Below are 16,640 nucleotides of genomic sequence, written 5' to 3' on the forward strand. Positions count from 1 at the left end.
ATGCTAAATGCGTGATTCTGATTGGCTGGAAAGTGTTGATAAATATTCTATGTCATTATGTATGTGTTATTGTCAATGCTTGAGACCTTAATAGATAACAGACAAATAAATGTGTGTATTTGTTAATATGAGACAAATTAAGGGTTTTTAGCTTTAGTTTAGTCTTTAAGTTTTTCTTTGTAGGCTTTTGGACCTTATTACATATTCATATGTTGGTTGCACATATTTATTATTTTGCTTCAGAATGATGGCCTGGTGCGTGTGAACGGTGACTCCACCGTAGAGGACAAAAGAGAGAGTCCAGTGAGACCCGTTTCCTTCAACCCAACGCCACCCAAATCAAGTCAGAGTCGTCAACAAGTGTCAGAAATCTCAGCGGGAAGTGAACTCTCAGCTCAGGAGTGCACTCAGATTTCCGCTATTCAAAAAACCGAACCAATTAAACAGAGAACGGAGGACGAGACGTCCAAATCTGTCACCGATTCAGAGCTAACAGGTTGGAGACTGTTCTGCTCTTATCTTAGGCTACTTTTGTGTGTGTCTGTGTATGTGTGTGTGTGTGTGTGTTTGTTTGTGTGTGTCTGTGTGTGTGTCTGTGTGTGTGTCTGTGTGTGTGTTTGTGTGTGTGTGTGTTTGTGTGTGTCTGTGTGTGTGTGTGTGTTTGTGTGTGTGTGTTTGTGTGTGTGTCTGTGTGTGTTTGTGTGTGTGTTTGTGTGTGTGTGTGTTTGTGTGTGTGTGTGTGTGTGTGTGTTTGTGTTTGTGTGTGTGTGTTTGTGTGTGTCTGTGTGTGTGTTTGTGTGTGTGTGTGTGTGTCTGTGTGTGTGTGTGTGTGTGTGTGTGTGTGTTTGTGTGTGTGTCTGTGTGTGTGTTTGTGTGTGTGTGTGTGTGTGTGTGTGTGTGTTTGTGTGTGTGTCTGTGTGTGTGTTTGTGTGTGTGTGTTTGTGTGTGTCTGTGTGTGTTTGTGTGTGTGTTTGCGTATGTGTGTGTGTGTGTGTGTGTGTGCCTGTTGTTTCTTTTCAGTATAACCATCTTCTTCGTGTTGAAAATGTAGCCTGTGTGTCACCTCATATTTACACCCCAGTAAAAAAGGAAGTTACGGGAGTTGTATAAACACTCGAGCGCTTCGGTTACTTTTCGTTCATTAGAATTTCTAGAATTTCTTTTTTAATAATTTATACTTTTTTTAATTTAATATTTTATTTAGATTTAAAAGAATATTCCGTTTTTCTTTTTACTGTGAGATTACCTCATTAAAAACAGACTTGTTTCCATTCTCGATCATTACCGACTGTAATATACATACTGTACATAGAGTGACGATCGTTTTAAAATTTTTATTTGTGACAGCTTTAATAAAAATCCCACATAATAGAATATTACCTCAGCATCAGTCTTTATAGCAGCACCGCAATAAGCCTTGGGATTTATGATCATACTGCATGATACTGCATTTTGTCTCTGATATACTGAAGACAGCTTGATTTCTCAAAACACCCTTTAAACATTTTCATACTTCAGCCTGCTTCAGTCCACAGATGGTTGAAAACGATGGGAGCCAAAATAGAGTGATCGTTCTGTATTTATCCAATTCATGCCATGTTGTATTGATTAAATTAAAGATTTGTCTGTTTGTGTATAAGGCACTGGTACAAAATGGCTGGGAGATCATCTCAAGCCCTATATGGCCTCTAGGTCACTAAGGCCACGTTCACACTGCAGGTAAAAGTGGCCCAAATCTAATTTTTTTGGGGTCAAGTGACCAGGTCAGACTTCTTCAGGAGTAGTGTGAACACTCAAATCTAGCCCAGAGCTGATTTTTTCAAATCAGATTCAGACCACTTCCATATGTGGTCCTGATTCAGACCCAAATCTGATTTTTTCCAATGTGGCCGCAGTGTGAACAACCGAGGCGGATTTGATGCGACTTTTACGTCAATCTACATCGACGTTCGTCACAATTATGCGCCGGCGAGTACGCACACAAACGTGACTACGCCTACAAAACGGATCAAATAATCAAAAGTTGCCTTCGACATCTGAAAATTTTCAAAACACTGCGTCTCTGTGCTGCCGTTACACAAACATTTAGAAAGAAAAGCGAAAATGCTTACTTCCTCCATAACCTCGCCAACTTTAGCGCAACGGCGTGCTGCGTGTGACATCATTGTTATTGTTCGTTTGCGCATGAGGGTCAGTTCGAAACAGCAAACAGTTCACAGTGGTATCTGATATAGGCCAGATTTTAAAAGGTAATGTGAACAGCCAAACAAAAAAAATCAGATCCGAGCAAAATATCCGAATTGAGCATTAAGACTTCATCATTTATTCAACTGCTTTTATCTGTTCCTCATTTACTCTGTACTGTAAATCTCTTCAGACGTTACCAGTTATTTCTTATCGCTTGTTGTAGGAAAGCAAACCGGCCCAGATACAGCAGTGAAGCGCAACTGTGTGGTGAAGACGACCATCGTGACAGAGCTTCGAGAAACACACTTGCTCCCTACAACAGCCACTCCTGTCACTGACCAGGTACCTTAATGTGGACTAATAAACAGGCTTTCAGACTTGTAGATCTGTGCTTTGCTCACAAATGTCACATTTTCTCTATGGCTAAGTTCACTTGGAACATGTGAGTAAACTTTCCTCTGATTGGTCAGAGCAACCCTGTTTATGTTCCCGGGTTCTTCTCATAGTTGTCTGGCTTCTCTTGTCTGTCAGGCTGTATAGGCCGCAGCTCTGTGAGCTTATCGCGGCTTTCTTTTAAAGTGCAGTCCTTGTAATTTTCTCATTTTCATCAGGACAACATTGTTCAGATTAAGGGACATCAGACAGCGTTTTTAAAACAGTCGCTCCATTGCTTTCTCACCTCCAGTGTCCGTTAGCATTTGATCCAGGCTCTGAAACAAACACTACAGTGCAGCAACTTAAGAAAGCCCTAAGTCAGTTTTCTAATTTTGCTGGAGTTCAGTGGACCATTAAACTGTAAGTCTAATTCATTTCAATGACATATAATTAATAGTGCAACATATATTGTAAAGGCACTATAATACACAGGCTCTTTATGCAGAACGTAGGACGTCAACAAGTAAAAATAGAAATAGAAACACCTCTCAGATACTTAACCTTAGGCTTGGAAACATTTCGTATGAACTGAGTATATGAAAAGAAATAAAACGTTTCACTTCTTAGAAAAATGCTGTGATTAAAGAGCAAGAAAACTTACAAATGTGTGTATTAGGACTATAGGAAGTGTGCAGTCGGGGGATTAATGGGTTAAGTCCGAGCATTCGTAACTGCTAGGTTTGAAGGATTTCCATAAATTTTAGTTTGATCAGATATACTGGATATAACGAATACGATGCATAACATAAGGGTTAATACACTGAGATTAGATTCACACTCTGAATGTGTGAATTCTGACGCTTTCGACTTGTGAAATCATCATGTCACCTTTCCCCAACGTTTAGATGAGCTGTTCAGACGGATTAGACCTGAAATCTGACGAGAATTCCTTCAGTGAGTCCAGAAAGGCTGACGTTACCTCTTACTCGCTGACTCTGTCAGGTAACAGAAATAAACATCCCACAGTTCATTGACACTCTCCTGTCTTTAAACTCGCTTATACAATTTCAATTTACTTTGGATTTCTGGATTTCTCACTCTGTATTTTTTTATCCCTGTTTCTGGCTTTCTCTCTCGCTCTCGCTCTCTCTCTCTCTCTCTCTCTCTCTCTGTTCATTTTCTCACTCTTTTAAAAATCCATCTTTTCTCATTCTCTGGCTGTTTTTTTTTTTGTATATGTGTGTATATATGTGTGTGTGTGTGTGTCAGATCCCACACATACCTCCAGTAGCTCTAAGTTACGCTGGGAATTCTTCGCGCCTGCAGGTAAACCCGGCTCATAACCAGGGCTTTTCCTCCTCCAGTTTGAGTGGAGAAGGAGGGCGCGTTCATCCACCTACGTTTCTGCCACTTTCTTGTCGTTTGTCAGGGTCTGCTCCTTGTTGATTCTGTCCATTCTGAAATGTTTGACACATTTAAACCTGCTGAGGGCACGATGAGATCTTTTACAACTGATCCGTAATATATACAGTATATATTTTTTCTCCATTTTGTCCTCACTAGGGCTCCATAGTAAGAACCCATTTTTTAACACACCCTAGCAATCTTCCTCTGGTATTCCCATAGTCTACATACTCGTGTATGTGTCACATCCTATATAGCGTACTTACATTATATACAATGATGAGCCATAGCATTAAAACCACTTACAGGTGACCTGATTAACTCTGATTGACTTAATTATTACACTGGAACCTGTCAGGGAGTCTGATGTATTCGGCGGCTCGAATTTGATGTGTTGGAAGCAGGAAAAATGAGCAAGTGTAAGATGACTGACAAGAGCCAAGCTCCAAAACAGCAGGGCATGCGGGATGTGTCCAGTATGCAGTGATTAGTACCTAAAAAAGTGGTCCAAGGAAGGACTCCAGACAAATGAGTCTGATTAACGGAGGCTACAGTACACATCAAACGTCCAGGACGTAAAGGATCTGCTACTGTTAACATCCACAGCACACCTTCAGAGGTCATGTGGAGTCCAAGACTCAGAGTCAGAGCTGGTTTGGTGCTACAGTGGGATTCTACACTACTGTACATGAAGCAGGTGGTTTTAATGTTTATGGCTTAGACCATGAGACCCTAAACATAAAGAGGACTAATGATCTTGACCTTTTTGCTGCAAGAACACATAATATTGACATAAAAGGTGTGTTAAAAAATGATAGAAATTCAGGGAACTACAGTAGTGGAACCCACTGAACACGATGAGTTCCAGATAAACTGTCCTCTTTTTTTTGCAGCGTCCTCCACGACGCTTTGTTTGGACAAGTTTTAAGGCTCTTTCCATGTCGGTTCATTACTGTCGCTGTTTTCGTCATTAGCTTGTCATAGAGCAACAAGCAGCCTCGTGGTTGGACTGTAAATGTTCTCCTTTCTCTTTTTTTTTTCTTTCTGCAGAGGGATTTGACTTCACCAGCGAATGTGTGAGTACCTCCACCACGCTCTCTCATCGTCTACCTTTCCTGTTGCTGTCTGTTTTTGCTTTCCTTTACTCCAAGTAGAAGCTGTCCTGTCATTCTCCTTCTCCTCCTTTTTCCTGTTGTTTTTTTTTTTTTTGTTTGTTTGTTTCTCGCTGTGTTTAACTGTTTGCGTCAGATCGAAACCCCGATCTTGAACCTTGCAAAGAGGGTCAATCACTGGACTTGGGACCCTAACGAAGAGCGTAAGCGGCAAGAGAGGTGGCAGCAGGAGCAGGAGCGCCTGCTACAGGTACACTGATAGGTCACGGGTGTGTCACATGACCTGTGACCTTCCACAGCTATGAGACGGATGCTCAGGTCTAACTACTGGACATCCATGAGATGTAAATAGATTGCAGTGGATTTAGGATGAAGTTCTGAGCTGGTATCTGGCCTGTTTGTATGAGTTTTATTCCGTACACTCATCTGTAGTGTCACGCCTTAAAGCTGGTGGTCTTCTGTTCTCATCTCATCTCCTTTCACCTTTTCTATTCTATTCCTCTAATGGTTTCTGTCTCTTATTGGAGACCTACACAATGACAAAGACTCCAAGCACGATTACATCTTTATTGTTATTATGCAACGCAAGATTACGTAAGTCTCTGATCAAGGAACATCCAAGATTCATTTTCCAGGCATGTTTGTGTTTCTGAAACCTACTAGAAGAGGTTTATATAACCGCAGAGTAGGATATAATGCTAGACATTTCATTATAGGATAAAAATTCATCAAGAGTAGTGTGATGCGACCTGACACAAAGTGAAGTAGATTAATATAAAGCCGCTATACCAACACAGCCTGTTGTGTGTAACGTATTAGAACGAGTGCATTACAATCGCTCCAGAAATGAACGGAAAATCAAGGATATGCAGAGGGGTTTAGGTTGAGACGCGTCGTGTGACGTCACAACACGCATTCAACCAAACACCGAATGATGTCTGGAGCTTTAGGTATTAAATGTAGTATTATTTTAGGATTAAATAGGAAGTCAATGAGAGCTTGTAAAGCTTTACTAGAGCACTGGTTGACTGTGATCTGTCTGTCCTTGTAGGAGAAATATCAGCAGGAGCAGGAGAGACTGAAGCATGAGTGGGAGAAAGCTCAGAAAGAGGTAGAAGAAGAGGAAAGGAAACACCACGAAGAGGTGCATCTCTCAGTACTGATATAACGGTGCAGACTTTTCCCCTGTTGTCATACCTAACCGGATGGATTCTGAACAGGAGCAACGGATCCTGGAGGAAACGGTGACCCCGCTGACCCCGCACTCATCCTCCAGTATGACGGAAGCCCTGTCTTCTTCAGCAACCCATCACGACACCATTGTGTTGTCCTTGGCTGACTGGGAGAGGAAGCAGGAAATGCTGGAGAAAGAAGCGAAGATGAACCAGAGAAATGGTTTAGAACACAGGTGACTGAGCGAATATAGACAACACGGTCATTTTAGAGCAGGAGGGTCATAATCATTGAAAACAAAGGCGTTTATTGGCCCAGAATCTTAAAAGCTTATCCTTAATATGTAGAGGATTGAACATATAAAATTCAGAGTTTCCTTACTCGTAGTTACGACTTGGTGTGATGGCGTTCATACGAGTTCAACTCGTAAATACGATGACTTTTTATGACTCTTTTTGATTGCTCTATTTTGCCCCCTAGTGGAATAACAAAGTCATTAAAAAATGTTCAATTTAATTATAGTCCACAAAATGGGTTTAATGTACTGTACGTAGGCCTCGGATTGTAAAGTCATATTATAGGATGACTAAAATATGTCCGATGTCCTTTATTTCCTTTATTATACCTTTATTACACCGATTTATGTCCTTTATTACCACGTCCGACGTTGAGTATTTTCCAGGAGACAATACATCCTGAAGTGTGTTAGTCCCAATACACAACAGTTTCTACCAAAGATTCTATTTTGTTTCTAGAAATGAAAGAATGTCATTTTGAGCATCCGTTTCAAGTTTCATGTCATAGAACGTCCACAGCAAACAAATCCGTTCCTGTGATCACTCATGTTCTTGCTATTCCTCCCCAGTCTTCTTTTTTCTCTCATGTAACACAGAGAGAAAAATCACAACTTGTCACAATGCCAAGAAACCCCAAATCTTTCTGTCTATCACCGTACAACCCTGTGCTTGTGTGTAGTTCATTTTTTAAAGAATACTATAGAAATCAATAGATATTAAAATGAACTGGAGCTGGAACTTAAAAACAATCCAAAACTATCTGACCAATCAGAATCGAGCATTCACAGCACTGTAGTAGTATAAAACGTATTAATAGATTCTACATGAACTGTAACCGAAATCGGACAGGGAATGATTTGTTAGTCAATGATCTAATAAATAAAGGGAGAATAAAAAAAATTGATAGAGTGGATAGAGAGTAGAGAAGAGCGCACGTTGCTTACGCTTCATCGCGTATGATATGATGGAGCTATACACTGAATGTTTCAGCAAGAACAATCATTTGTTGTTGCACCCACTGAGAAACGTTATTACCATGGCAACCAATAGAAGGAACGCCGATGTTTTACAGGTCGACGGTTTGTCGAGCGTCTGCTTTTCTGTGTGATTTTTCTCCACACACAGGTCTGATGAGGCAAAAGCGGTATCATCTCCACAGCAGAAAGACCAAAGAGCAGAAGTTCAGGAGAATCAGTCAGCTACACCACAGCTGCACTTCACACAGGGTGGGTGGGATGTAAAAAAATTGACTTGCTTTAAACTGATGTAGAAAAACACAAACACAGAGTATTATAGCCTGTTAACATGTGTGTCGATACAGATGGGTCTTGGAGCTGCAAATCAGAGAGCAAACAAGAGTGGAAAAAAACAGCCTCCCTGGACAGGAACGTGAGCCCATCACAGAGTCAGCCTCCTAGGATGAGGAGGTGTGTGTGTGTGTGTTTTAGTGTGTATGTGTATGACATACGACATGCATGTGGGCATGTGTACCGCTACGGATTTGGATCAGCTCGTCTCTGAGACACACGGCATGCGTTTGTGCTTGAACTTTATTTTGAAATGCAAAGACCTTCAGTTGAAAGATTTATCATTTTGATTATGATTCCTTTTATTATTATTTGTTTACTGTCGGTTTTTATTTTTCCTCCATTTCCATGTTAAAGACCTGATATTGATATGATATGCTATGCTGAAAAAAAGAAAGCAAGCCAGGAACAACAAAGAACAAAAAACGCAATACTGCTTGCTTTCTCATATGTATATGTGCCTGTACGTGTGTGTGTGTGTGTGTGTGTGTGTGTGTCTGCGTGCTGATGTGCTCAGGTCTGGGTCGTGTGAAAACGTTTTAGGGGCACACACATCTCCATCATCACAAGACACATCACCCTCATCTTCAGACAGGTAGGACATAGACACACACACACACACCACTTGCACCAATTAGTAAAGTGCATGTGAGTCATTTCCCATCATGCCATTCGACGATGCTCATTCATGCATGTTGTTATGGATGTGTGTATGCGTCTGGCTTTCCTCGGTCTCGCTCTTATTCTATTTGCTTCCTGTCCTAGTGTTTTATTTCTCTTATACCACAGCAACTATTACAATGACGTTTTTTTTCATGAGTTAATCGGAGCTGCTGTTAGACAAAAACAATCAGCTTCAAGCGCTGTGGTATAATTCTGATGAATATTACAGCAGAGTCCACTGCAAACAATAAAGAAAATATTTTAAGCCCTTAAACCCCTGGTCTAGTGTTCACGTATTCGTTAATGCATAGAATTACAAGATTAAAGGATTTAAGGAATTAAAGTCTGGACCCACAGTCTGGACTGTCCCAGACGTTTAAGGGGTTAAATTCCTCATATCTTTATCTATATCCTAATCTATCTAGCTATAAAAAAAATGATCTAATCTTGCAGGTCAGTGAGTGCGAAGAAGTTGTGCTCTAGCTGTGCACAGCCACTGGGGAAAGGAGCCGCTATGATCATCGACACTTTGGGCCTTTACTTCCACATTCAGTGTTTTAAGGTGAGATACACATGTGGGGTGGTGTGTGTGTGTGTGTGTGTGTGTGTTTGTGTGTGTGTGTGTGTGTGTGTGTTTGCACAAGCCAGGTACTCAATCATATGTGTTTATTTTCGATAATTTATCGGAATCACCAACCGCCTGTGTGTGTCTCAGTGTGGTGTGTGTAAAGGGCTGCTCGGTGAGACGAGCACAGGAACCGACGTCCGGATCCGGAACGGCGTCCTGAACTGTCATTTGTGCTACATGAAATCTCGTGGTGAGCCATTTCATAATACCACGATCTATTATCCTTCATGCGTAGTATTATTAACATTCATTTCAAGACAACCAAGACAGAAAGTTTTCATTTAATTACAGAGATTTATTATATATATATATATGAGAATATAGAGAATGTTTTGGGTTCAGTTAAAGTTTTTGTTTAAAGTGTTGACAGAAAAAAAATAGGAATAGTTCTACAATTAAGTAGTAAATCTAAGCCTTTGCCCATACTTTTAGTGCTAAAGGACAGGGGAAAAGATTAAGTATGTCTAATCGGCATGGTATGGACTAGACAGATGGCTGTTCACGTACATTCTGACTTGTTAGATGAGTTCAGAGTTGAGTTGCATGTGTGAAGTAAAGAGTCACTTCATCCAGCACCACAGATTGACAGTTTGATATAAACACAGTACGTCACCTGTCCTGTCATCTCCGCCCCAAGCCGGCGCTGCCGGTCGAGCCCGAAGGTGATGCGAGTGCAAATATTTGTTAACAGTAGCAATCAAACTGTAAGACATAAACCAAAGTAGCGAAACAAACACTAGGAACAAGACAGTCGCAGAGAAACAACAAGCAACATGCAGTGTCTACAGAGGAAAGAGCAAAAAAACAGGAACTTAAATATTAATAGTATGAACAGGAGAAACAGGAACAAGGTGAACAGTGCACACTGCTGGTCACTGGTGGTCTGGGGGGTTTGGGAAGCCATAGTATGTGCTGAAATGTATTATTATTATTATTATTATTATTATTATTATTGTTATTATTAACTCCTGTACGACCCTTTTCCTCTTACAGCCGCTGGTCAACCCACAACGTTATAAAGCCGTTTTTGTTTTTTTTGCACCCGAATCCAAGAGGAACTGGAGCATTTGCCAAGCCCTCAGAAAGCTGGGCCATCTTCACCATAAACACTTAATAATAACATGTATGTGAATTACACATCATTATAATTCAGAACGTCTCAACAACAACAACAACAAAAAGAAAACAAAGAAGCACAAACCACCTTTTGACCGAAATGGATCAAACTGGAATGTCGTTTGGATTCGGATAATATTTCTGGGGGTCGGGGGTGGGGGGGTGGGCTGTCTCCATGGGGCAATAATTCGACCCACCACGCGCATGAGCATGCACTGCGTTTAATCTATAGGAAAAGTCTCTAGCTCAACAAGCAGAGCACGTGGAAAGCTCCTGGGTAGCGATTTGACCTGTTTTATTCATTTAAATTCTTTTTTTTTTTTTTTTTTTTTTTTTTAAAATAAATCCCGTGAACGACCCTTGCGATTGAGTGAGACGTGAGAGACGTGGCTGTTGCGTATTTACATCAGCGGTTTTGCACTTTAGACTTTTGAATCTACGAGCCTTCAGCCACTGACCACAAAGTTTCGGGAAGAAACACAAAGATAAGCGTATTAAGCAATGATTATTTAAACATTTACCTGTTTGTTTTTTTTTTTGCTTGGAAATGTAGAACGACTGAGATGTCTGTCAAACCCGTTTGGCTTCCGAGCAGACCTCGAGTGCATTATATTGGGGTGGGGGGTCTTTATTGACCTACTGTATGTAGTACGCTTAGCGGAGGTAGGATGCCGATTAGGATGCACCTTGAATTTACGGCTGAGTCCCAAATGGCTTCTCGCACCACGTAGTGCACTATAGGGTATGTAATATGTCATGTGAAAAAAAAAAGAAAAAAAGAAGATCGATTTTACAAAAGATCTAGAAGTCAGTATGTCATCCCATATCCTCTGCACCCTATGCAGTGCACTTCTAAAGGTATTGATTGTAAAGCCTTTTAGGATTCAGCCAGAGAATGAACAGATTTTAAAAAAATGTCTTGGTTTGTTAACTAAGTTAAGTTAATTGTAGTGTTGAACAGTTTTAAGAGTATTTCCTCTTAGTTTTTCTATTTATGTTCTCTTTTGTTTGTCATCTCATTTTGTTCTAATGTTAGTTTGCCGGGTTTTTTTTTTTTAATGCATGATGTTTGAAGTCTCAGAAATACTAGACGAATATCGATTATTATTTCCATCGTGTTGTTTTTTTCGGTCGCTTATGTACGTTTGGTTTTTCACAGTCTCGTGCTGGAGAAAGAACAAGACAGTCTGGTTTTTTTTTTGTTTTGGAGAATCCTGTCTACTTTTCCCGACAGTCGTCGGTCATATCAATGTCCATGCCGTGCCTTAAATATGACCTGTACTCTTGGTGGGAGTTTGTGAGGTCGTGTATGTGTATGCAGCATCCAAAGCTTTGTAGAGCGATTTCACTTTTATTTTTATTTTTTTTGCAGCCCACATTTCATGTACAACACTAAATATATACTGAGCAAAATTCTCGCTTAAACCCGTTGTGTTTTGTCTGGATAAAAATCATAGTTTTTAATGAACTCATAAGGTTTTGACGTCCAGCTGGACTTTGAGCTTTCAAGTTTCACGTGTTTATCTACAGACAGCAAAGTTGAATTCATCATTTCGGATTAATTCAACAATTCGATTCTACAGTCTGTAAGCTTTTATATTACTTATCTTTATAAGTTAGCATTGTTTACATAGTTGGACAAATCAGAACTATATTAACGGGGCCAATAGGCAAGTAACAGCTCCTTAATTCAGTAGTATTTCAGGTTCAAATTTTATTTGTCACATACAGATTACGACATGCAGTGAAATGCTTTAAGTTTTCACATATTCCAGGTTATTATGAGCCCTGGTGTCAGAGCGCAGCGTCAGCCGTAGTACGGCGCCCCTGGAGCCGGTGAGGTTAAGGGCCTTGCTCATGGACCCAATGTTGATGTCTCAGCAGCTTGTGGGCTTCTGATCAGTAACCCAAAGCATTAACCACTGAACCATCACGTCCTTCAGGGTACTGATCAGAAAGACCTTAATGATTAAAATTAAATACCCACTAGCTAGCCTACGGTCCTGCTTGAAGTACCATGACAGAAACGCACACGATTAAGCTAACAAACGTATATGACATATTTACTTTACAGTGATCGAGAAGGAAATTGAGAAGGAATGTGACCGGGAATTGCGTCATCGGTGTTCCATTGTCTTTACCTCTGCACAACTCACGATACTGATTCAAAGCTGATTGAGACGCAGTTTTTTTCATACTGGATTTTTTTTTTCAACGAAAAGTAGCATTTTATACAGTAAGCTGTTAGCCAGTCAAGTGAATTAAGACGGATAAAAGGAAACTTGAACCTCATCTAAAAAAAAAATTGTTGGTTTATCGATCCGTCGAGTCTATGTGTGTAGTGCGGCAGGAGGTGGGATTTTAAGCGAGCTGCTTAAACGGTTACAGTTTGAAAGCAACGCACCACTTTAGTTATAGCTGACAGCTAGATAATAAACTACGAAATACATTTTTCTTTTGGTAAAACACCCTTTTTTTATCTTTGTTTGACAAACTTGCCTGCTAGGCAGCTACAAACACTTGTCCCAGGCTCCTGGGCTGCTGATTTGTCCAACCATGGATAATATTTACAAATGATAACCCTCAAGAAAATTCAAGCCCAAGTCTGTTTAAATAACCTTAATAATCGTCCTTAATTCACCTTATTATTCTGCTTCGTGTAAAATCAGGATGTGTCCCAAACATCAGGAAATGATAAGAGTTCTTTTTGGAATCCGCCAAAAAAAAATCAAATCCACCAAACTTGCTATAAAAGTAAAAGTGAGAGGTTTTCAGTCATTTCTAGTAAGAACACAGACTCGACATAAATACTAGTGTTTGGGACATGAACTGTTCATGTATGCCTTTTATTTGCTTTGCTAATCTCTAATTACGGTCGAATAAGTAGGTGATTAGCAGGATTATTAGGATTATGTATCTGATATTTTGTTATTCACTGTACTTTCAAGTCCTCCTGGGAAGATATTTCGTATTTACGAGTTCACGACATCAGGCGCAAGATGAAGGTGAACCTTCTCTTAATTACTTCTAGAAAGTCACGAACAAAATGTTAATCGAGGGTGATTTGCTATTTTAATCAATTTAAGCCAACTTTATCGTTACATATTGTATCATAATTGTACAATGCTGATGTGTCTCGTGCAGGCAATTAGATTGTTAACGTTATGTTTATTAAATCCACGTTTTCTGAATGACACGCCACCAACTCTGAGCTCAAGGAGATTCTCCACTCGTAATTACGACATTCTGGTGGCGTTCTTGCGCATTCAACTCGTAAATACGATCTTTCTGACTTGACTTGAACGTACCATCAGAGAGGAATTGAGTTTTGATGAAAGTGACCTGGTGAAAGCTCGATATTTATTCGATCATCTTAGGACGACCTAACGAACCCGACAAACCCTCCAGAAGCAGTGGGTTTTATAGCAAGTGTATGTTTATAAAAATAAACTATTTTAAATGTACTTCTGTGACTGTTTGTGTGTGGTGTTTAAGACCTGCTCAGTGGTTTGTTCATTTATATTTTTGCCACTTAATGAAAATGAAAGTACGGAAAAAATACAGAATAGTAAATTTTGTATTAAATCTTTATTAACGTAATCAGCTCTATATGTTGTTCATGATTTAATGATTTCCAAACTCCAGCTCTACAGAAGGGTTTAATGCTTTAAAAGAAATGAACTAAAATCCTCCCAATTACTATAAAATTACATAAAAAATCCTAATAGGATATTTTATAAAACCTAGAAATCCATATGAAGTCCCGTTTGCCATTTTTGACTCATTGTAAAATCTGTAATCTTAAATAAAGCCCAAAAATTGATCATAAACATAAAACTTGAATAATAATTTGAATAATAAATAAAATTGATATATAAAAAACTTAAATATCATCTTAATGTCACTAAATGAATCTATTTATAAAAAATATGAATAAAACATTTACAGTAACTGAAAATTAATACAAAATTGATCTAAAAAAGGTTTGTAATTACTTGCGAAATGTCATTAATAAAAAAATAATTATTAAAAGTTTATTAAAAATAATTATTAAAAAACAAAATTAATTTTAGAAAATGATTAAAAAATAAATTATATATATATATATATATATATATATATATATATATATATATATATATATATATATATATATATTATATATTATATATATATATATATATATATATATATATAATATATAATATATATATATATATATATATATATATATATATATATATATATATATATATATATATATATATATATATATATATATATTTATATATATATATATATATATATATAAATAAAAAATAAAAAAACACAGTCAAGTCAGTTCAATGTTCTTGTATTGTAGTATTGTTTGAATTCTCACACGTGTGTAATTCTCTGGAGATGTTTCATTTATTCTCTTGCACTGTTATAATGATTTTTTTCCCCATTACAATACTATGAACTGTGACAAATCACAACCCATATAAATCAAAGTTATTCTATTTAGATTTAAACAACAAAAAATGGTACATTGGTCACCTTGACTACATCATGTTTGGATGTTGAACAACGTTAGAACGAAAACTTTTCCACGCTCTATCCGTTGTCTTTTTGGCTGTGCAGGGCTCAGCAATCCTCACCGATGATGCAGCATGTGAATTCGTCCCTTCCCGATTTTTCTCATCTTTAATCGTGGATCGAGTCCCACCTGCTGCTCGGTCCTGCCTGCGCACTTTAGCGCGTCTGTTCTGAAACCAAACCTGAAAGAAAACCCATATGGTGACTGGAAAACAGTGCAACAGCATTACTTTAAAGCACAATACACTTTGACGTTGTAAATCTCTCTGCTGCCTGGGAGGTGATTTTTTTTTAATTTCAATTAAATTTCCCTTCCACACAAAACCGTTTTTACTTGTATTTTCTGATATGTGTTAGGTCCATATGTGTTTGTGTTGTGTCGTGAATGTGAAAACGAACAGGTCAGTTAGAAAAGCTGGTCACTCTGACGTCAGAGTGACTGAGCTCATTACTATTCATGAGCTCTCCCACTTGAGACCGCGCCCCCAGAATTCGTGTAGCTCAGTGAGTTTCCTATACAGCAAGGATGCCTGAACGTCAACAGGCTTGTGAAGAAGCCATTCTGCTGCAATTCAAGGTGATTGTAAACAAATTTCCTCTAGCCTAGGCTACTTATTGCGCTGGGTGAATGAATAGTCATGCTCTCATATCCTAGCGGTTAGCCAATCGGAGCCAAGCAGCATAGCTCATTTGAATATTCATGAGAACTGGCGCAAATCGAGCTGAGTCTTCCTGCAGGCTTTCTATACCACACTAGAATGGCGTGAAACAAGGTAACCAAGGCATTATTTCCACAAAAAATGTTACAGAGTCCACAGTAAACTTCAGACATTACCACAAAAGTAATGAAATACGTGTGGAAGGGCTCCTTTAAAGTTAAGTGCGTTCCGATTTGCATACTGGACACCATTGTGTAGTATAAATGGTGTGAGTAGAAAAATCTGAAAAGAAAAATAGACTAAGTGCACATAAATAACCAGGAAGATGCACTTTTTTTTTACAACAATACAATGAGATATATTCTTTAAAGTACAAATACACAGCAACTAAAATAAAAGAAATAACAACAATGCCAGAGGACAAGAGCAAAATTATAACAAACAAAGGGAAAAGGGTGCTACCTTATACATCATATCTGCTTACATTATTATAAGCTCGAATTGCCTTTTTGCTTCGACAATTACCAAAAACAGAACGATAAAGTTTGAAATCATTTATAAAGCAAAAAAATTTGGTTTGGAGTCAGACCACTTCATGTTATGAATGTGAAATTTTCCCATTAATAATAACAATTGTATAAAATATGCCTTCTCTTTTTCAATCCCTTGATCATTGAAGTGTATCATTATATCGAGTCCACTCAACTGCAATTCAGTGTTCGGAAGATGCACTTAATCAACCAACGTGTGGCGTGTTTGAGCACTTCATACAGGTATCAGCAGGTGGGCGGGGCTACAAGGTGCATTGTTTTTGCTCATGGGTTATACTTCTGGTTAGATGAGCATTCATACTCGTAGCAATTGAGGGTTAAGGGCCTTGCTCAGGGGCCCAGCAGTGGCAGTTTGGTGGACCTGGACTTGGCAGCCTGGGATTCGAACTCAAGACCTTCCGATCAATAGTCCAACACCTTAACCACTAGGCTACCACATCCCTACATCCCATTTAACACTCTGTGAGGGAACATTTCATTTGGGACGCAGGTCTTGACATTCTGTTCATATCACCTCAATGTTTTTGCTAAAATTCATTCATTCATTCATTCATCTTCTACCGCTTATCCAAACTACCTCGGATCTCAGGC

At 38.8% G+C, this 16,640-nt stretch overlaps 1 protein-coding gene across 6 annotated transcripts in view; it reads left to right on the forward strand.

Moving 5' to 3' along the window:
* The window catches only part of limch1a (LIM and calponin homology domains 1a), a 56,788-nt gene extending 46,400 nt beyond the window's left edge, over positions 1-10,388 (forward strand). For 4 of the 6 annotated variants that reach the window (XM_060864490.1, XM_060864491.1, XM_060864495.1 and 1 more), the window contains 13 exons: positions 244-496; positions 2,411-2,529; positions 3,468-3,564; positions 5,017-5,042; positions 5,215-5,328; positions 6,130-6,222; positions 6,299-6,486; positions 7,673-7,773; positions 7,869-7,974; positions 8,372-8,449; positions 8,971-9,079; positions 9,233-9,335; positions 10,139-10,388. In XM_060864490.1, coding sequence (XP_060720473.1) covers positions 244-496; positions 2,411-2,529; positions 3,468-3,564; positions 5,017-5,042; positions 5,215-5,328; positions 6,130-6,222; positions 6,299-6,486; positions 7,673-7,773; positions 7,869-7,974; positions 8,372-8,449; positions 8,971-9,079; positions 9,233-9,335; positions 10,139-10,164 — 1,413 coding nt within the window. In that variant the 3' untranslated portion in view covers positions 10,165-10,388. The remainder of the gene's footprint in view (positions 1-243; positions 497-2,410; positions 2,530-3,467; positions 3,565-5,016; positions 5,043-5,214; positions 5,329-6,129; positions 6,223-6,298; positions 6,487-7,672; positions 7,774-7,868; positions 7,975-8,371; positions 8,450-8,970; positions 9,080-9,232; positions 9,336-10,138) is intronic. The other 2 variants (XM_060864492.1, XM_060864493.1) reach the window with 2 other exon arrangements.
* The last annotated feature ends 6,252 nt before the right edge of the window (positions 10,389-16,640 follow it).

The sequence above is a fragment of the Tachysurus vachellii genome, chromosome 2 (assembly GCF_030014155.1).
Source record: "Tachysurus vachellii isolate PV-2020 chromosome 2, HZAU_Pvac_v1, whole genome shotgun sequence".
Taxonomy (NCBI): domain Eukaryota; kingdom Metazoa; phylum Chordata; class Actinopteri; order Siluriformes; family Bagridae; genus Tachysurus; species Tachysurus vachellii.